The sequence below is a fragment of the Neocloeon triangulifer genome, unplaced genomic scaffold (assembly GCF_031216515.1).
Source record: "Neocloeon triangulifer isolate White Clay Creek 2 clone unplaced genomic scaffold, ASM3121651v1 ptg000009l, whole genome shotgun sequence".
Taxonomy (NCBI): Eukaryota; Metazoa; Arthropoda; class Insecta; order Ephemeroptera; family Baetidae; genus Neocloeon; species Neocloeon triangulifer.
This window is the reverse complement of record NW_026775551.1, coordinates 742,586-765,345: the sequence shown is the minus strand read 5'-3', so window position 1 is coordinate 765,345 and position 22,760 is coordinate 742,586. Positions and strand designations below refer to the sequence as shown.

Here is a 22,760-nt window from a genome sequence, read left to right as displayed (position 1 = left end):
TCTCTCGCACAGGCAGCAGCGGAGGCGGCGAGTGGAATATTTGATGACAACAATCGGCGCCGTTCCCATCATTGCGATTAATTATTGACGCCGTTCTGAGTGGAGAATATTGCAGAACACATCAGGCCAACACGAGAGCGTCACGTGACCTCACTTCGAGCCAGGGGGTTTCTATTTAATTTTTAAAACTATTTTTCCCTTTTAGGCTGCAACGTGCAGTTCTTTACGCGCACACAAGACACTTTTGTCAGATTTTGAGAGAGACGCAACCCGTGGGAGAGAAAGTTTATTAAACGACCATTATATTGAGAGAGAGACGATCATGAAATAGGCAACAATAATCCAAGAGTGCCGCGCGCGACATCATAATCATCACTCTTTTCTCTGCGGCGAAATATAATTCACGCTGCTGGCCCGTTGTGTGTTGATGTTAAAATTGTATTATTTCGTGGCTTAAAAAGATAATGACGATGTTTGTAACAATGCTGCTCTCGCGCCGACAAAAATGAAATGTGATGCATCATCTCTCTCGTCGGCGCGGCGTTATTTTTTTTCCTTACACGGAAAATGTTTCGCCAAAGTATATGCTTTTAAGACTGTTCACGACAATGACACCTGTGACTCGTCCAAGAAAGAGGTGAAAAAGGAATTGATGACGAGAGACATTCAAATGCTTAAAAAAGAAAGCCAATTTCAGTCAATCAATATTCTTCAAAATCTTTGAGGAGTAAAATTGTAAATTATAACAAATTAGAAGAGATCATAATTGTTTTCCCCAATTTAATCTTAATAGTTGAATTAAATGAAGTATTAATGTATAATAGTGCAATTAAATTATATAGTTTTATTCTATATGCAGTCCTAGCAAGTGGTTCAAATGATGAAAGAAGATTGAAACGTTTAAATTATTTTAATATATTACAGCTCATGATAAATTCATATGGCAACAAGAATATATTTTTTTCTATAATATTTTCTTAAAAAAAAAAACATGTTTTCAAGAGGGAGATTTATAGGAAAGATTATTAATAGAATAACAAAAGATTAAAATTTTTTATGAAATTATTTAAATAAAATCCTTTTTACAAAAATATAGAATATATGTGTAAGAAAATTAAATTAAATTGTATTTAAAAGAAATTCATTTTAAATGAAGCATTGCACCAGATGAGAGGCCTTGCCGCATTATGCACACGGCGCGCAATTATGCTGAAGAACGTGTATGTGCATCGGATGTGTGTATGGCAGAGTATAATATTGCACCGCCTAGCCGTGTTATTAACCGAGGGAATATAATGGCTCGAACCAATCTAGTGTGCTAAAACAATGATGGCACCAGTCGAGCCCCGCACCGATTTATACCTCTCTCTCTCTACACACATATGAATGCACGTCGTACTGCAGCTCTCCGAATGTGCACCGCTGCAGAGATTGCCAGCTGTTGTTGTACGGAATGCATATTCAGTCGGTGCACAATGGCGCGCGGAGTGTTTTGATCTGCAAATGCAGCCATCGAGGTGTTCACAGGGCACCTAATTCGTGGCCTGCAGACCTGCTGATTGCTGCGTTCACCTGAGAAATGTCACAGCAGTTGCTCCCAATCGTTCACTTTTTAATCGAAGACACAAGATAATGTTGAAATAAAAAAAATATTGAGTATGGAAATCACTTCATAAAGCAATCTTGAATTTTTTTACAATAAATTAATCGATAAAATGTTTAGCTAAAATGGTTTGAAGTACAAAGCTGCTGGAGTCAACGAGTTTTAATTAATATCATTGGAGAGATTCGGTGAGATTTGATAAGATTTATTTTTAAACTAAAATACAATTTGCCGAAAAAAATTATCTAAAATTTATTTTTAGTGTTTATTTTTCATATTTTAAGGTTCTGAAATTTTCCTGTTGAAAATTGTTAGGAAACAAGCCTTAAAAACGTGAAAGATTCATAGACAATAATTTCTTTCCATATGCATCTTTTTCTTTGTCAGCCGCCAAGCGATTTGCATACAATAGCCTGGCTGACGGTTTAAGCCGCGAAAGGTGCATTTTCACGAATATTCAGTCTCAACAAAAGCGCGCACCGCCTTGTCGTCGGTAATTAACGCTAAGAGGGTCAACCCCTGCTGCCTTTGTGTCTGTGAACGCTGAAAAGGAATAGAATGGAGGAGCTAAGCCTAGTGAGAAGCGCGGTCAAGGCGCTCCATTTTTGCTCCAGCGAATTCGCAAAGAGCACGAAGCAAACGTGCACGAAGAGATAAAGCAAAATCACTGCACTCACCCAATGTGGCTGTGTGTTGATTTCTCCTCCACCGTCGGCTGGATCCAAGCTCTGAAATCGCAAATGGTGCAAATGTGGAAATTTAGTTGAAATAATTGAAATGAATGAAATCGTAATTAATTATTTTAGAGCTTTTTTCATTTTTAAAAATAAATTCAATTCCAATTTTAGCTTCTGTGATTGCGAGTTAATTAATTATATATAATTAAAGAGTCAATCAATTAAAGCCGGTCAAACAGTCACAGCGGGAAAGGCAATTGACACCCATTGAAAAATGCCAATGACGACCGCCACATATCAATCCATCCGAAGTAATTATAATTGTACTGATGATGCTGTACTCACTTCTTTTTTCCGTTTGGCGACACCTGAAACAAAAGAAAAATTAATTAGTTTGTAACTCGTCATTAATCAGTGTCGGGTGGAGGTGCGAAATAAATAAATACGGCCGCCGGGCATTTTCTCATTAGCGCACTTCGATCATCATCACATCGCCTCATTGAAAATAATAACGCGCGCGAAATAATAGCCGCGGAGGACAAAATGCCCAGAACTTGATTGAAAGGTTTGCCGAGCCATTGAGAGCGCCGGCGGCGGCGAAATGAAATTTGCAGCTAATAACACCAGTGGCGCACACACACGGTCGATAATCCAATAACTAATTATATGCATAGTGCGTCGGTGTGCAGAGCGTTCGGGCTGAGCGACGACCAAGATGCTGTTCTGAATCTTTCCTAATGAATTGTCGTCCACTGAATAGGGTTGCGGAACGGAAACTTATAAAAAGTTTTATTTTTTAAATCCAATGAATACAAAATAATGTATTTTAATACTCATTCCTATTTCATTTTAACAATATGTTTATCATTATTATTTAGAATAATTTTTATCACATTGGAGGATTTGAAATGTTCAATATGGTATAATATGTATAACAATTGGAAGTCCAGATTGGAGCAACCCAATGAGAAAAAATTGTCCAAATTGAAGTTAATATAATTAAATTATAAATCAAAATGTGGTTTTCAACGCTGGAGCAAGTTTTTTTTTTAAATATTTTGACATAAAGTTGACTCTCTTAATTCAAATACTTAATAATTTCATTTTTTACATTTTAACATTCTTTTTTTATTATTTGACCTTTTATAAAAAATTTTACCATGATCAAGATTCAAAATTATTGCAGCTTTACTAAAATACTATACGACCTTCCATTACGAGATTATTGATTACTTTTTTTTATTCAATAGAGAATGCAGTTTGATTAAGTTCCACCGCCCTCAGCCGTCCGCCTCGTCAGTCTCATCACCATATAATGACGAGAGACAGGGGCCGGAGTGCGTCTGCTCTCTGCAAGAGCGCATTCTAATTTATGTGTACGCGCGCCGCACAATGGAGGGCCAAATCACATTATGCCCCCAGCCCGCGTGCCGTCGATCGAAAACGCTGCTCAGTTGGTCCGATTGTGCATCTCTCGAGCATTATCATCGCGCGGGCTTTTTCTCGGTGATTAATGCGGCAGGTGGAACTTGTGACGGCCGAGCCAGCAAAGGCAGCCGTTCTCTAGCTGAAAGGGCCTTTTAGTTTTCACGACCGAGAGGTCACCTCTGACTGACAATTTCTGAAAGTGGCATTTTTCACGCACAGAGAGATGACTTATGCATATCCGAGAAAAATGAAAAACAAGAAGCTCATTAGGAATTGTCAAGCCGCGCTCAGCTGGACGCAAAAGCAGCGTTTTAATGCGATAAGTGTTTTTTTCATTCAAGCCGAGATTGTAAATTATCCATGAGCAAGATGCAGCGGTGGATCCCATTTCGGATTCAGACACACGTTGCTTTAAAATTGAGAGGTGAATTTTTCATGTAAATAAATTTGAATTATTTATGTTTCATAAATTTCAACGTTTTTTTGTGCGAACTGTTTTTCAAATAACAACACATTAAATTGAAAAAAAAATTAAAGTGACAAAACAAAATTTTAAATTTGTAACACAAAGGATTTATTTTATAATGGTAATTTATTTTTAGGATGCCTATTTTTTAGATATGTATTCTGATGTACGAAATGAAAGTTGATACAAGATATTTAATTTAAAATTATCAAAAATGAAGCAGTTTTAGAGGACGACTGCTGTGAAAAATCGAGCTCAAAGCCATCTGATTTCTTTTTAATTAAGACGTATTATTTTGGGCCGAACAAAAAAGCACCGGAATTTTCTTCCTCCCGGTCCAACGCAACATTATAGCGTTTTTGTCAAGTCGCTCGCCATCATTGCTAATTAAACAAAGTGGATCAAGGTGGATTTTTGAGGCGAGTTTTTGCGGTCTTGTGTATACATGTGAGCTGCGGAGAGGAGGAATGAATGTCAACCACCTCGAGCCACCGACCGGCCGAGGAAAAAACAAACCGTGTAAAGTAAAGGGGAGATAGATACAGCACACACACGTCTTCTCTCAGTCAGACTTCTTTAGGCGCAGCGGCTCGCAAGTCGCACCTGCCCGCGCGCGAACAGCTGCCCTCCCAGGCCCCCATTTTATTATTATTATTTGAGATCGGTGCCTGCCTGCGAGTTCTGGCGCGCGCCGGCACCTGTTGACTTGACTGATTCTTGTATTTATTATGCGCCCAAGCTCTGGCTGGCTGCTGCTGGACCTCACTCTCCACTCGATTTGCATGCGAAAAATGCCGCCGCAATTCGCATTGCCAATGAGATGGATACACAATTGCACACCGCCAAAGTGTGCGACACTCGCTTCAATAGGTCTTTTTACTTTTGAAAATTTGCTTTACAACTGTTTAACTTGAATGAGTAATCAGTGAACAAGTAATGATTACATAATGCTAGTAATGTCGCAAATTTCATTAAATAATTGGAGTATGTTGAAAGTTTAAATCATATTATACGAAATAATAAATATTAATTACAAACTTTTTGCCTATAATAATACATGAAACATGTTAATTTGATTTATTTGCATATGTACAGAATTAATTAATATACTTCATTATTGCTTTATTTTCTTTACTCTTTTATTACTATGTCGTAAAAAAACTAAATAACGTTGTAGAATCAATGAATAATAAAAATAATAAAATATTAATAATAATTAAAAAATATTCATTTTAAACACAATTTAATATATAAATTTATAATATATATTTTAAATGTTTGGGAAAGTTCATTCAATTTTCAGTAAATTCTATTATTCTGAAGCCTTTTACGTGCAATTACATTCCGAGACAAGAGATACTGAGACAAAACCAGTGAAAAAAAGTTCCTGTTGTGATAGTCCAAAAATATCAATTGAGATTGGGGTGGTTTTAAAAAGTATTAATTTTTGGAAATTTTCGCCCTCGTTTAATATTTTTTTGTTATCACAACAGGAACTTTTTACACTGGTTTTGTCTCAGTATCTCGTGTCTTAGAACGTAAATGCACGTAAAAGGCGTTTAGTCAGAAGTTACTAATTTATTTATTTCCCGTTTCGAGTGGTTTATTTGGGTTTTAAATTCTCAAAAATCTATTATTCTGCTATGGAAAACAACTTTGAATTGATATAATAATAAATGAAATTAATTCATGAAAAAATATAGGTAAATACACAAGCAAAATTATTTATATATAGGGAGAAAAAATTAAGAAGCTTCCTTTCATGACTTTCATTTTTTTTTTTTTAAGTAATTTACTTTTCAGAGATATATAAATTCTTTTGAATTGATAGAAATTAGATAAATCTGCAAAAAAACGTCATGAATTGGGCAGATATTTTATTGCGGCAAAAAAAAATCATCTGATCAATTATTTATATTTATCATAATTTTGCAATGAAATTAGGAATAAATTTTATTTAACATTAAAAAATCGGCATGATTTTAATACTTGGCATCGCCTTAAATTCCTTTCGCATCTTAAATTGATGGCACCAGTATGAGCTTCGGGTGAGGTCATTCACTTTTGGAAGAGGCACGCGTTTGAAAACAAAAAGGCAGGTGTTACCCCGCGTGCCACCGAGTTTGGCGAAAATTTTGATTTGGGCTGCGAAAGAGCAAAAGGAGAGGATTAAAGACGCCGTCGGGCAGCTTCTTTTAGTTTTCGCCTCTTGGAAACGCGCTTCATCAAAGACCGCGTGATTGTATAAATTGTTCCATTTATTATACACCATGATTTTTTTTTTAATCTGAATTCAAGGAGTCTCGCGCGTGCTTTTCGCTTTTGCTCGGCCGCGCGGAGATTGCGCAAAAATAGAATTTTTAATGCACTGGGCGGGAGAAACAGCTCAATCAGCTTTTTGGCAGCGCAGGTGAATCCGCGCCCGCCGATTACGAAAATGAGACGCCTAATTTATTGCTTGTGAAAGTTTGGTCATATTAACACTCGGGTTAAATGCAGCAAAGAAAGGACATTTAAATTCAAGCCAGCAAGAGCCAATAAAGACGAAAAAAAACGATAACGAGCGGCCAGGCAGGTGCTTCCTTTCTTCCTGCGAATTTTGCACCTTGCGAAGATTGACCCAATTTTCAGGCAGCAGGTCGAACGCCTTGAAAGTTTCATTTCGCAACATTCTTTAACAAAACCTGCATGAATTGTTAAATAATGAATTAACTGCAAGAAATACCTCGACAAAATTAAAATTGTTGATTAAAAAGTTTCTATTAATTGAAGACTTTTCACCAATAGCGAATATTTTGTAATAGTTTATAATTACATTTCTCAATAATAATAATTAAAAATATTTTAATAATTCCATATGAAATTTTACCAAGGTCAAACAACAGCAATAATTTTTTTATATGCGTTCTCGTAAAAGTTGTAGAGCTGAAATTAAACTTCTATATTTTCAAGCTGAATAAAAACGCTGCAGAGGAATTTTATATTATTATTATTTGATCGCCTTCTCGCCGCCTTGGCAGTTTATGTGCGGAAGGCGAAGATTATTTTGTATTTACAGCGGGTCGGCGAGCTGCATACCATCGCTGATAATGGCTTGTAAAATTCGAATGGATGCAGGCTCTGCATTCAGAGACAGATCCGGCTGGAATCGTAAATAGGAGGCGGCAGGTGTTGCAGCGCAAAAGTGCATGAGGTGCATGTAAACTCTTTTATTATTCGCGAGCTTCTCTCCAAAGCTGCTGGTATGGAAGGAAAGGCTGCAGAAAAATAACGTCGGAATCTCTGGCTTTTGAAGCAAAGAAACAGGCGAGATCAGTAATGAAAATGATCATATCGAAGTAATATAAAATTATATTTCCAAAAGCACAACTTATAAACACTGAACTTCGGAATGTATCAACTTAAAAGCGAAATTTTAACCTTTATTTTCTTACATCATAAACATTTAAAAAGAAAATACTTCATCACAAAAATAAAAATATAAATGTTTGTTTCACGAAAAACCAAATTTAGCTAAGCAAGATTTTTAACCATATTATTATTGTTGTTTATTCTCGTCCGAAGATTTCTATTCTAATACAAAAATCAAAATTTAATAAAATTTAATTATGTGTAGTTTTAAAATTGAAAATTAAATGTATAATAAAGAAAAGTATGATCCTAATGTATATTAATAAAATTTAAAACATTATAAATTTTTTTTATCAATTTAAATTAACCCCGCACGAGGGTTCAAGATTTTTGTCAGCCTACATGCCCTTTTTCCCTCAAAATGCACATCATTGGGTGTCATAAAATGTTTGGTGTGTGTCCCAAATTTAAAATTAGGCTCATATTTATGGCTGTTTATGCGAACAAGAAACATAAAAGGTCTGTTTATCGCAGAGTCTCTCTCGGCTTATGACATCAACCTTTGCGGCAAAAGACATTTTATCCCGCTAGTGTGAAAAAAACAACGTTCGGCCGAGGATAAAATTATGTCAGGAAGCGCACAATGAATGAATCATGCGAGCTCTTTTCTTCTCAGCGCGGTATTCCTCTCGCGTCCACCACAGAGAGTTTGTCTCCACGGCGCACTATTTATTTAACTTAAAACAACTATTTATCCTGCGGACCGGTGTTTACACATTCTCCGAATGCATCTCTCTCTCAGGCGAGGAAGTGGAAAAGCATAAGCCATCAGTGCGTAGTTATCAGCAGAGAGAGCAACGCGAAGATAAGCAAATACAACAGACTTTTCTGCTCAAATCGCCGCAGCCACAACCCACGAGAGAGCGCGTCTCTCTTTTGCTTTTTTCCCCGCGCATCTCCGTCGTCGTCTCAACCGTTCATCGCCACTCGCTATGCCGGATATGACGCAACTTTATTTAATAAAAAATCTATTTCTACATAATGTAGATGTGCGGCTTCTCTCCCCCAAGAATAAGAGATTGGCCGAGACAAAACCGACAAATATTTCATAGTTTTAAATGTACACAATATTATGGAGCATGCGTGATCATCCAAATGAGGCAAACTATTTGGAAATTGTTCGTACTGATTGTGAAGCTAGTGTTTATTAAAATTTGAAAATATATTTTGATGAAGATGTTAAGTAATGCACCATACTATCTAGACATAATGGTATTAATATTAGCTTGAATTGAACTGCAAGTTTTGGACCAAAGGAAAACTAAAAATTGATATATATGTTAATTTTATGTGAAGTAATAATTTTGATCCTAATGTAGATAATATTAATCAAATAGATTCGTCTTTACAGCATCGTTAAACCAAGGAGTTTCAATCACGTAAGCTAGTCATTTCAAATTATTTATCTAACCCATGATAATATTATATGCCCAAAAAATATCAAAATAATTAATTTATCAGAATTCAAATAAAAAATAAATGAATATTCATTATTTTAAAAAAATGAATAAAATTAAAAATTAATTAATAAAATTTTAATACACAAATAAAAGAAATTGGCATTACAAATTTTATTTATTAAAAACAAAATATAAATCTCTAATAAGTATGATAAATTATATCTCTTAATCCTTTTTTGCAATGCATCTTTTTCAAACACTGCAGAGGCCACTCACTTCTTGGATATTTGAGCCGAAAAGTCAGCGCCGTATATGGAATTTGAGGCCGCACGACACGACACACGGAGAACTAATGGCCAATTTTTCGCGGCTGTCACCGGAAGATAATGTTTAAAAATTTTGCGAGTGAATTATGCGATCTCTCGATCTTGCTCACTCACTCTCTCGGGCTCCAAACAGCGTCACCAGCGTGTGTTGTGACAATAAGCAGGCGTCTCTTCTTTCTCTCTGTAACCCCGTGACACGTCGGCCTATGTGCCATGTATATATAGAAAAGGACACTCTTTCACTCACACACACTAATTGCGATTCGTATGTTATATACACATAATCCTGACCAATAAATAAATATGTACGATTAATGCGTCCATATAACAAAGGCAGTGCCTTGGCGTTCATTATAAAAGAAGAAGAGCACACGTGACATGAGAGCTTTGTTTATTTTCCCGGCTGATGATGCGTTTGGCGACAACGATGCGCGTAAATGGAATTGGAGCGGCTCGCGTTGGCTAATTAGATGATTAATTTATTTGCCATTGCCATCTTGGTCGTGGGAGTTGAAATATTAATAGTAAACAAATGATAAGCAATTACATCTTACATAATTATTTTTGAGAAATTTAACTCTTTTGGAATAAGTTACTGATTTGGTTTTTGACAACAAGATTGTAACGAGAAGATTTAAAGATATGTATCAATTAATTTTCTTTCATCAAAATTCATCATATTTATTTTAATTTTAAATTAAACTGCGTTGGTGGCTTATCAAGCTCATCAAAAAAATATCAATATCCTCTCTTTAGATGACGAGTCCTTCTTCTCTATCTGTACACAAGCTGCGGAGGGAGGTGTTTTGCATATAGTGTGGAGGATCGTTTGTCTCCTGGCGGTCGTGGCATGACACTGTCAAATAATAAATTTTTCTGTCTGAGATACTCCAGACCTCATCCTGCACGTCAATCAAAGGGAGCAACCGACGCACACATGTAGTGTAAAGAGACTCAAGTGCTGTGTTTTCGTGCTCCTGAAAGGAAGGTCGTCAAAATATTTCTGCTGCTTCGTTTGGAACGGGAAATGTATTTATATTTAAATAAATGGAGGGCGGGAACAATAAATTTTAATTGAGCCGATCATTGTTTACGGATTGATAAACAACACAATGGCGATTATTATACATTGAATTGGAAATGTTTTGACTTTGAGTGATTAGCGTGCAGGCTCATTATTATGCCATTTCGCGGTCAATCGATACACGATCTCATTTTCCTGCGGGGAAAACACCTAGCCAGGGTCAAAGGGCACTTCAGACGGACTTGTGATATTGCAAAAATTCTCAAGAAAAATTGCCGGCAACACCTCAGTTAATTAAGACCTCTGGTGCTTTATAAAGAGAGAGAGAAAAATTTCTCCTTATATACAGTTGTGTATTATAAAAAGGGACAAACAATAAAAACTAATTTTTATTAACACGCCGAATGAGTTTTCACGCGCGTGATGGATCGATTGGGAAAAGCGTATAAACGGCGTTTAATGGGACTTTTGATGAGACTGCTGTAGCTGGACGAGTCATTCCTCACTTGACGCTATTGTGCCGTGAAAATGTGTTATGTGCGTTTATGGTATATTATAATCCTAACACTCATCGTGGTGGTGAAATGCATTTAATTTAAGGAATATTGAGGACCTATTTAAGGTGACCAATTTTACATAAATATGTATATTTTACCATTCAAAATTTAATACAAATTGAATTACAGCAGTAGTAAAAAGTAAACTATATTTTGTCAAACTGAATAGTTTGAACAAGCTTTTTTATAAGTTAATTCAAATTTGTTTACTAATTAACTAATTATTAAATAACGTATATTAACATGATTTTATGAAAAATTTATAAAGTATAGCTATATAATTTTTTAATGATCAAATATTTAATTTTATACGTTTTCTTTCTTGTATAATATATTTTTCCTAGAAAGTTCATCATTCAAATAATTGACAAAAATATCTTATCGTCATCACAAGCAGTCAAAAATAATATCTATACGGGCTAATCTCGAAAACTTTTTGTAGCTTATCAATTTTCCTCTCTTCAAGGATACAGTTTTTTTGGCACGTTGAGAATTGCACCATCTTAATTTTTTCTCCTGATTTTGAACTGTAAGTTCTTAAGTAGAGACAGTTGTGGACAAAAGTTGATTTCAAAAACGGGATTAAATTCAACCATATTTCACACAGATCTTTTGAGGCTTTCCGGTTTTCTCACGTAAACGATACCCTCGACTCATAATAACATTAATCGCAAGTGACCTTTTTATATTTATTTCTCTTTCGCACAGCACGCTGCGTGATTTACAGTGAGGTTTGTCGCGAATTTGCGTCGCAAAAACTCGATTTGAGCTTTTTATGAGCTGGACTTTGCCCTCCCACCCAAAACTCCAATCAGATTTAAAAAAAAGAACCGACCCCGTTTTGTATAAGTTATTAAAAAAAAGCATAAAGTATGCAATCAGCGGCAGAGGCGATCGATCAAAAGTTGAAAATCAAGATATTGCTCTGTTCGGGCGGATTAGAAATAAATTTATGGGCGTGTAATTATTATACATTCACGGCGAGACGCGCAGCATAAAATTGTATGTAAGCGAAGTATTATTTTGGCAAAAGTCGTCGCGGAGAGTATGATGTAAAACGATACCCCCCGCGAGCCCGGCGGAGAAATTCGTGGCCTTATATAGAAGAGAGGCGGTCAGAAAGAAACAAAAGTTATTCCTTAAAATAAATGTCCTGGGCCGCCGCGCAATGCTTGAATTGCCGCGGCGAATAAATTCAACACTTTATCTACCCACCGAGCAATAATTTAATTCGCACCTCGCGATTTATGAGGTCACTCTCGCCGCTGACCCCAGCACTATATGGGTACACAGCGTCTTCATTTCTTTTTCCCATGCGCGGCCGAGAGAAATTCTGTCCGCGATTGAAAAAGAAAATCGCTGAAATTGGCCGCGCGTGGAATTTTTACGAGGGCTCCGACGCATAATGATCGCGGGCGAACAAGAGATGACGCTTAATTTGACACCCGCCGACTTGTGAGATTTAGACATAAAATTTTGATGGCACGTCCCGCGACCTTTCAAATTTATTACGACGCGATTAAATGAGATGCATATCAAATTCCATAGAGCCTAATTTTTTCTTCTCTAGAGAAATTTTAGTTCTTGAAAATTAGAAAAAAACCTTATGCTAAAAATTATATAAAACTAAAAGTGCAATATATATTTTAAATAAAAATAAATTATTTAATTTAAAAGCATTAATGTTTATTTTCAGTTTTCGATTCTTAATGTTAAATTAATTATAAACGAAATAATAGTCTATTTTATTTTATTTTTATCGAAATAGTCAAATCTGTTTCCCCCGTGTGTGTTTTATATAATTATTAGAAAAGGTTTTTTGCTTTTTCCAATTTAAATTCGGACAGAGTAAATAATTGATTCATCTCAACAGTCTCTTTCCTAGAACGTTTTTATTTCCGCACCTTATTCATGACGTGAAACATTATTCCGACAAATATATGGAGTGCGCGAACAAACTTAATCTCACTTCTGTCAGTGAAGCGCCCGTCGGCCGGGCAATGGGTGCGAAATCCCATCGCAATAACGAGAGAGTCATCTGCGCGAATAAAAGCGCCTTCAAGAAGTGCAATCACTCGTTGCAGAAAGAGACGCGGCGCCGGGTTCATCAACCGCGGCTTCGCGAGTCACCGCTCGAAATTCGCAATTCTTGCCACCGATTGAATACAATAAATTGTTTTTCCATTTCCAATCGATGGGCGCAAACTTCAGATTTCCTTTAGTGCGGAGTGGTTTGGAAAAAACGAGTGGTTCTAGTCGCGTCTTGGCGACGGCCATCGGCAGCGACGCCGCGGCGGCCAGAAAACAAATAATTGCTCGGCAATGATATGGTCCAGAAGGCTGTTCTTCAATATGAATGCTGCAGCACCACCAGTGGCGTCGGCTTTAATTTTATATATGTGCGCGTTAGCGAGCGAGTGTGTTTACTGTTCAAGAGACACTATTTAATGTAGTGAGCACCGTAACGGAAGTCACCAGCCCGGTCTTCACATATTATATTATAAACACATAACCAAGAGTACAGAAAAAAGGACCAGCATATACCCTTGGACCAAACATATATTTAAAAATTATTTCTAAAAATTTTAAATATTAATTAAGGGCGTATAATCTATTTTGTGCATATTAAAAAATATTTTAATATATTATATTATATTTTTCATAATAAGCAAATATTAAAAATATTATATTGTCATTCGCTATTTTATATTTAATTTTAAATGTAATTTTTTTCTATTATTATTTCAAGATCTCCAGGTTTTAGTTTGAGTAGATGTTGACAAACAATAATTTAGAACAATAACCTGAAACATGACTTAATTATTGTAGAAGATTTTGATGGAATTGAAAAATTAATCATCTATATTTAAATTATATTAAAAATATTTAAATATAACTGAGATGTCAATTTATTGAATGAAGATTTAAATTACTATCAAATTTCATACTTCTAAATAATCAGTAAAATTTAACAAATACACTATCTTGATCAATTTTCAATAAAAATGTAAGCATCGTAAATATTATACAACTTTTGTGCCAAATTGTAAAATTCATTGTGCTATATCGGCCAACTAATATACACAACCCTGAAATGTTTCCTCCCAGCGTCCATTTATAAACAGAGTAAATCATTTTGAATAAATAAATCCGATTTCATAAATGTTTAGATTCGTCGTCATCTCGCCGAGGTCCAAATATTTCATTGGTTTACAATATCCTTCCCTGAATTATACCACACGTGCCAATTTTTCGCATGGTAAAAATTAAAAAAAAAAAAATGTTAAAACGGTTTTGTTTTTCAAGCAATAAATAGCATTTTTTTTCATGACCTGATTTAAAATTATCCGCTCGAGTAAAAAAGAGCAACTCAAATTGGCCGCGCAGATGAAGTTGTTGCCTGAATTTGCATACTGTTTGCGCGGCGCACACAGAATCTGCATATTAATCAGCGGAAATCGGTTTTAATCGGAGATTTTTAATTGCCGTGCAACAAACTGGTCTCGGTGCGAGCAAAGAGCGCGTCGGCGAGAATGTAATTTGGCGCGAGAGCACAAAATCCATAAATGGGTGCTTGTCACGTCGGGCGCTATCGGCGGCACCCATCTCTGGCTGGCAACCCTTTGCCGAACCACCACCGACAATAATATAATTATACCGCTCTTATCGCACTTATTAATCTCTCTCGCGGGCGGTTATTGCGACGCGCTCTCTAGGCAATTAAAACATAAATAAAACACGGCGCGGCTCAAAGCACCTCGTCGCACGGAAAGCGCTGCAAAAAAAAAATAGACCGATTTCTCCGCAAAAATCGAAAATCGACGCAGTGAATCATTGCGAAAGGAGCAATTTTTATATAACGAGCACACCGTTTTATGCTCGTATACTTTTATTTTTTTCCAATCGCCAATCGACGACGGCCGGTTTGTTTTTTATTTCGACTTCATTATTCGACGAGCACATAAAACTCTTTTTTATATTTATAACGCTGTGGAGGAACTTTTCAACTTTTATATCTCTCCCTGGGCAGCAGGCTAATAACAACTGCATATACTCGGCTCGCTATCATGTAATTATTCGGTTAAGTTATGACCACATTTCGTTTTATTCGCAAACAACAGTTAAACACAGAGAAAATTCCGCGCGGCTTTCCTTGTGTATATTATAACGAGCACCTTCATGTACACTTGCTTTTTCTATGTACTCGCAAATGACCGTAAAACGGCGCTGTAAGGAGAGGCTTGTGCACTTACCAGCAGGCGCACCAGGTCTTCTCGTCGATGGGTTGGGGAAATTGAAGTAGGGTGACGACTCGGGACTGAAACCCTCGCCCTGGGCGCCACCTGCACCGCCAGGGTAGTTGCCAGGGTACGACTGAAAAACGCAAAAGACAAAACATGAGCCGGCGTAATGAATGAAATTCGGGACAATATCTTTCAAAATCTGATTTTCACGCTTAAGTATGTTTTTTTTTAGATTTGCATTATGCAATATTCAAGTTTATAAATAAATAAAAAATTATTGAATTTGATTATAATCGAAACACAAATGAATGTCTTGACTTTCTATTATGAAATAAAAGTGAATTTGATAAATATCTAATTCAATATAAATAGTTTTAAGCTTCATATTCATGATAGAAAATTGTATTACTTTTGTTGGAACAGCAGAAATATGATTTTTTTTTTAATTTTGAAATCAAATTTGGAACATTTCTAACTAAAATATAAAATATTATTATCAATATTGGGGAGAAATATCATTTTCAGACACTACAATTAAAAAAAAACTTTTGAAACTTTTTTAATAAATTTTACTAAACGCAAAAAAATTCACTATATAGCAATTTTTATATACAAAAACTTTGAATACCATTGTGAATTGCGTTTTACGCGTCAGGAACTAATTTCGCAGAAGAAGTAGGTTGCATTCAAACAAGTCTAACAAAGGGCAATAGAAATTAACAGAAGTTATGCTTACCATTCCATTGTCCATGTTGCCATAGGACGCCGGATTAAACACTGGCTTCTCTGCAACACACAAAGCAGACACAAGATTACCGTTGGGTGTTCCGAGAAATTTCCAATCAAAAGGTGAGAAACAAGCGCGTTAAGGAATGAAAATCGACGCCCCCGGCCCGACGCGATTCGACATGCAAGAGACGCGAGGAAAAAATTGGAAGAAAATGCATCACGATCGAACTTTTTTTTTCATCCGAGGTAATGAAAGGATTGAAAAGGAAGGTGCATCTCGCGGCTGGCGCCACTTCATTATGTTATTTTGACGAATTGATCACGCCGCGGCATTCCGACGAATCGCGATTGGGAATGTTCATATTTTACTTTTCAGCTCCCGCGTGGTTATTGCCCCGTTCCTCGCTCATGCTTGGAGCAAATTTTATATATTATATCAATGCCTTATTTCTTTTCTTCCTTGTTTCGCGGAGATATATGTTTATACTGCATAAATTTCAGCTCTATGACAGCCGTCAATTTGTTTTGTTTACTGCAGGCTGTAAAATTTGATGTGCACTTCAATCTCGAATGTAAATGCGCGCGATCGACGCAGGCCGCCGTCGGCAGCAGTTTTCTTTTGTTTCGCGCGCGCGTCTTTGCATTGTCAGAAAATATTCATATTATTGTACGAAAGATGCAGAAAAAGAACAGTTTTCTTTATCCGTGTTCTTCCACTCGTGAGCACATGACACTGCCTTGATGGCTCATAATTGTTTGAAATTTGAAAACGAAATAAAAAAAAAAAATAATTACCCCAGCTGCCAAAATCGAAAAATTATCCGGATTTTATCCTTTCCCGAGAGGATAATATCCGGATAAAAGTCAGTTTTGGCAACTGGGGTATTATCAAAAGTCTGGCCTTGAAGTTGGCTTTTGAAGATCAATCGGTCAAAAATTTTGCTTACAAAACTAGGAATAAATGTACTGTCATTAGATGTGTTCAAACAGGGACAAGGAAAATAAAATTGTATAAAGATTTTAGTAGGATTTTGGAAATTAAATTAATATAACAAATATCGCATTTTAAATATTAAAAATAAATTTTACTTTTTTAAACTGTCTCAATCTTTATCTAAATTGATGGGAGGATTCAAATAAAAATCACTAATGCAAGACTATTCTAATTTTGTTAAGAGTGAAATGTTGACAATTTTCTATTGACACAAAATTTTGTTTAAAAAACAAAACAAAATTGAGATAAAAAGTGTAAAATATTTTTATTCAATAAATATTTTAAATTTTAATCAAATACCATTATAATTGCATTAAAATGGAATAATAAATAAATTAACGCTTTTGCTACGGAAATGTACGTTGAAAAATAAGAAAGAATTTTAAAATTAATTGGAAAGAAAATTTTAACAATATTCATTTTGTCTATATATTGATTTTTAAAAATGTTATATTTGCATTAATGCATTTCAAAGTGGGAGGAATGGAAATGCAGCGCAAATCCAACAATGCGCAGATTAGAAATCTTAATTCTGTGGGTTGGTCTTGGACGTGCGCGCGGTCGCACCCTGAAATCCTCATTCTCTCTCCAAACTTCAATTTTCCTCCTTCGACGTCCCAAATCGATTCAGACAAAACGCGAGTCATTCGCTCGTGACGAAACGCGAATACGTACTAAATCAATTTTGACCAAGTCACTGAATTTTCATTTTCACAGTACATTACCGGTACATAATATACGGGCCCTTATCAGCAAACTATTGAACGCGAGCCGAAAACAAAACTCGCTTGGAAAAAAAACCGGATTATTTCTAGGTGAGCAGAAATGCCCGGGGCGGATGAAAAAAATAAAATAAATAAAAGTCTCCGCGTGGCACGGCAATTGATATTTATGGCCGGGACATTTTCATCTGGAAAGATGGAAGTCCGTGCGGTTTAGGGGACCCATAACTTTTTCGAGATGAGCCCGCTCTGGAAAATAGAGCCAAAAAAAATTGAAACGCCGCCTGCCCGGGCTGGAGGAGGGGGTGGCCGGGGGTGTGAGGAACATGGCTTAGGGGAGCGACGCTCACATACTCCTCGGTACATAGTGTAACTTTTATTCCGAGGGAGACGATGAAGAAGAAGGAGCCGCATCGAACCGAGAAAGAAGCTCTCCGAGTAAAACATCCAGCGCTCTCTCTCTCTTTCTCTCTCGGCTTGATCCTCCTCCCGTAACTTTTATACACACACACGTTTATATATTATGCATGTGTGTGTGTGTCTCTCTCTTTCTCTCCGTATAGCCGTGTGCCGGTTCGAACGCCAATTTGCATAAATTTTTACCAGCTAGCGCTTTGCATCAGAATTTAAATTTTAAATCTCGGCTCCAACAAAAACAACCCAAGTGGTATTTTTATTGATTGTATTAGAAGAGCAAAGCAAATTATTATCTAAGTTAAACTACATCAAAAATATATTTCCGATTTAATAATCCCATTGTTAGAAGTGGATTGAAAAAAATTTTAAATGAATTAAAAAAAAAGTGAAATAAGGGAAGTTTGGTTGGAAAGTTAAATATTTATAAATTTCAAAAATGCTTTCTAGTTTCTATGATTTTTTTATTATAAAATTTTCTTTTTTTTAGTTTATAACAATTTGATAGAAATTGGCATTAATAATTTATTATAATTATATTTTTTGTTACAAAGATTTTTACAGTAAATTTCTTATTATTAACTACCATTGACTATGCTAATAATTGATATGTTAAAAATTAAAAAATTAATTCATTGCTGTCTGTGATTAAATTGTTAATTGTACGTTATAAAAATGTAAAAACTTTCAGATTTAGGCAAAGAATTTTACAAAAAAAAAAAAAAAAAACTTTTTTCGAATAAAGTTGACGCTTACACTTGATTCAGTTGGGGGGGGGGGGGGGAATGAAAAATTGTAAAAGATATTTCAAATCTTGCTAATTTTTTAGTGTGAGTGAGTGTTTTATTTATTTCATTTTTTTTCTTGTAATTTTTAATGTAAAGAGTTGTGTCGTGTTTCGTTTGTAAGTGTATCCCCGTTTACGTTTTAATTTTTCACAAGAAATTTTAGCTTGGATTCAGAAACTGAGCGAGAAAACCAATGGTCATAAAACGAATTAAAATGTCCACATTTGAACTTAAAATTGGAAATTTTAATTACTGCAAATCTGATTCTGGTTCAGTGTGTTGCAGTTTGCCTTAATTTTTTATTTTAAAATGGAAAAAATTAATTTTTTAAAATAAATCCAAAGCAGTTTTGAAAAGAGATAAAAGTGGAAATTTTGATTTTTTAATTTGTTTTCTGAGCATTGGTTTTCTTGCTCAAGTTTCTGAATCCATGTTAAAATTTCTTTTGAAAAATATTTAAAAATGATGGAAAAATTTTAATGTATGACCGCAACGCAGAAGGACCATAAATCACAATTTCTTTAACTCGTTTCAGTTGACAAAATGCGGCGCGATTGACTTTGTGTCAAAGCGAGACATTAAGGCGGTTTTCGCGACGAGCATGCGCTTGCCAAGCCGAACAAGGTCAGGGATATTATCCTAGCGATTCGCTAGAGAACAAAAAAATTAAAACTCTATCACTGCATGTCGATTTGGAGGCCGGGAAATCTTGCTATTCCGAGCGGTTGATAAGCAAAAAACCCAGCACGGATAAGATGATCTTTCTTCTTTGAGAGTCTACTCAAGAGATTTTCGAGCGCTTGTGCCGCGATAAGGCACCGAACACCTGGCAACATGATCAAATATTTAATTTTTTTTTCAACTGAAGAGTCGGAATGACACACGCCACCGCCGCGAATGAGTAAGTTTTTCGCATTATCTCCGGCAAACATTTATATAAACATTATCGCATTTCTATTTTAATTTCTTTCGCTTTCAAGTGCGTGGCTCAATGCGAAGCGAGGCGGACAAAACTCGGAGCTTTCCAGCTAAGCCTTTTCTTCCTTGTCGGCCGGAAATTCCTCGACTTGGATTCACTTTTAATATCTGCGAGGAGATTTCATCCTTCATTGCACACACCAACCGTCGTTTTTTGCGCAATTACTGATTCTATATTATTATTTTTTTTATCTGATCATTAGTTTTGCTGAAATTGCTAAATTAAACATGGAAAAATTAATTCTAACCGGTGATTCCATTTTAATTATAATTTATATTTAATATTACTTTTTTGAAGACGTCGTCCTCAAGGCTGGTGAAATTTATTTTAAGTAAAAAAAAATCAGCTCATCATTTTAGCGTGAATTATATAAATAATAATTAATTTTATTTAAAATAGAAATTAAAATATTTGAATTTTGAATAATTTTATCGTTTCAATTATGTTTTTGACTCAAAAGCGTTGCAAATCTTACAGCAATTTTTGACAGAATAAAAAATCGGAATCTTTGGGCTCATTTTTAATATCTGCGTCTAAAAATATTTAAATTAAAAAAATAATCATTCAAAATATTTGAATGAACTGGAGCACCAAAAGGTAAAATACCTGCATCAATTTCAATTTTTGAACAAGAAAAACCGCGGAAATATTGCGATTTTATTGTTTATTGTGTACTTCGATGTCAGTCGTGATTGAGGTAAATAGCGAATAAGAATTTGAAAAATTTGCTCCATGATTCCAAGTATCCATTGTTTCTCTAAAATGGCTATTTTTTCTCTGTGTGCGGTAAATATGATAATGCTTGTCCGCCCCGTCACCGATTTGCATATAAAAATAAATTTCCAGCGCGCAGCCAAAATCGTTTAAAAAACAAACTTGATTCCCAAGAGGTCGCGGGTCAACGAGGAGGAAAATTTTTTCAACGCACAAGACTTTCACTGCGTAAGAAAAGCTACAATAAAAATGAGCGATCAAAAAAATTTAAAAGGCGACAAGACCTTCACTTTTCTGCCGGCCAGGGCAATAAAGCAATAAATCAGGAGCCTTTACAAAAGCTGGGCTTGGGGGTGCCGCGACCCTCAGACCGGGGGTGTCAAAAGCCATCATTGCACCCATTGTTGCGTTTTGGGGCCCACCACGCGGCACCCCGCACAGCCAAAACAAAGAAACGTGCGCACCGTCCATGCGTGTTCCCACTAGATCTTTTCACATTTTGGGACTTTTAATTCACTATCCATTGTGTAGTGCATTGATTTCCATCTTTTTTTAACTTCAATAGTTTGAAAAACTAGTGTATTCTTCATTTCACGAATGACACGAATACTGATAAGGCGATTATACCATCTACGAATTATTATTGAATTAAGCTGAGACTATTAATAAAATTAAAAATATATGTAATTACAAAAATTATTTAGAAAAAAATAATTAACTTACACTACAATAAATCAAATTAAACAATGCAAATATCTGAAATAAAAAAATAAATGAAAATTATTAATAGTTACCATTTCGTAAAATAAAATTTGCAATTTTATAATTCCCCTATTTTTCCTCAATGGTGTTAAGTATCGTTTTTTTTTTTTTTTTTTTTTTCAAAATTTCAAAATTTCAAAAAAGAGAAATAAGTTGACAAATATCAAAATTACTATTTGATCGCATAATAGTAGCCTAAAATAAAAAGTGTCGTTTCCAAACAAAATAATTATAATTATTAATTAAATTCGTAAATAATTATCAGACACTAATTTTTAAACTAAAAAAATAAAATGAATTGAATTGAATTAAAAAATTTGTAGACAATTTTTCAAAATCTACTCTTTCCTAAAAACAAATTAAAATTAAATTGAAAAAAAGGAAAATTAACTATTGTCTATTGCCACTGAAAACAAACCTTGTGATTGGCTTTATATCGAAAAATTTAAAAACTTGTTTTAAATTACACAAATTGTTTTACTTTGTATGAGCTAAATAAACCGAAAACAGCAAAGGGCATCTTTAGACACCACCCAGAGGCATAACAAAAACAGTGATGGCAATATTTCCAGCACGGTTGGGCGCATCGACACCCGTTTGAAAAAAAAAATAATGGGCCAATTTTCAAAATCGTCCGACTGCTCAGTTAGCAGAGAAAGTGTCAGAGACACAAACAAAACCGAAAATAACACATAATGGTGCGATCCAGCGACTCGGAAAATGCACAAAACAAACGCGGGGGCAATCATCGGCCAGTAAATTGGCGTCTGTCGGCGGCACTACACTTTTTTTTTAATACTTTTGGGCCAAATCAGGTGGCCCGAGGCGGATTGGAATCAAATGCACGGTTTGCGGAGCGAGTGAAATCGCGAAATTCGCCCAAGGGGATGATCCCGAGGCCAGCCAGTGTCGGGAGGCCCCGATTAAAGGAGCTGCCCAGGTCGGAGCCCCTCGGAGCCCCAGACCTTCAGGGCACGGTAGGTGCTTCGGATTCGCCTCGCATCCCCGAGGACACACTTGGAATTCGGTCCATGGCAGATCCTGGACCAGAGGACAACAAACACCGTCGGCCCCCCGAAAGGGCGCCTGCGAGGGCACCGCGTTGCCCCTGGGCGCTGAAAAATGGCGGACGGGGGCCGCAGGGTCCCCGAGTGCTACTCACCAGGATTTTTGTTGGCTATTTTGTTAAAACAGTTTTGAAAAACTTCATAAAGCGCCATAGGTTCATCGTCGCTAGTCGCCATCTTCACACGAAGTTGTCGACTGGAGCAAACGCCTGGGAATGACTTTTTAGTTATCACAAACTTCCAGCAGATGTCAGCGCGGCAAATGCTCCGTGCGCCTCTGGCGGCCGACGCTGCAAAATGCGTCGCGCTGATCCACAGAGCGCTGCTCCACGCTGCTCCCCCCGACTTACCTCCAACTCACTAGTCTTCTTGGCCCATCCTAGGTTCTTTAGTTTTTTTCGTTTTTTTAATACATTTTTTTCTAAATCAGAATTTTGCAAAGGTCAATTATTTAT

General features: G+C 35.9%; 1 protein-coding gene across 12 annotated transcripts in view; it reads right to left on the bottom strand.

The window, feature by feature from the left end:
* The window catches only part of LOC132195267 (transcription factor 12), a 106,803-nt gene extending 84,266 nt beyond the window's left edge, over positions 1 to 22,537 (bottom strand). For all 12 annotated transcript variants that reach the window (XM_059617148.1, XM_059617147.1, XM_059617153.1 and 9 more), the window contains exons 1-5: positions 22,401 to 22,537; positions 15,873 to 15,922; positions 15,146 to 15,266; positions 2,626 to 2,648; positions 2,281 to 2,331 (exon numbers count right to left, since the gene is read on the bottom strand). In XM_059617148.1, coding sequence (XP_059473131.1) covers positions 2,281 to 2,331; positions 2,626 to 2,648; positions 15,146 to 15,266; positions 15,873 to 15,922; positions 22,401 to 22,482 — 327 coding nt within the window. In that variant the 5' untranslated portion in view covers positions 22,483 to 22,537. The remainder of the gene's footprint in view (positions 1 to 2,280; positions 2,332 to 2,625; positions 2,649 to 15,145; positions 15,267 to 15,872; positions 15,923 to 22,400) is intronic.
* Positions 22,538 to 22,760: the final 223 nt, after the last annotated feature.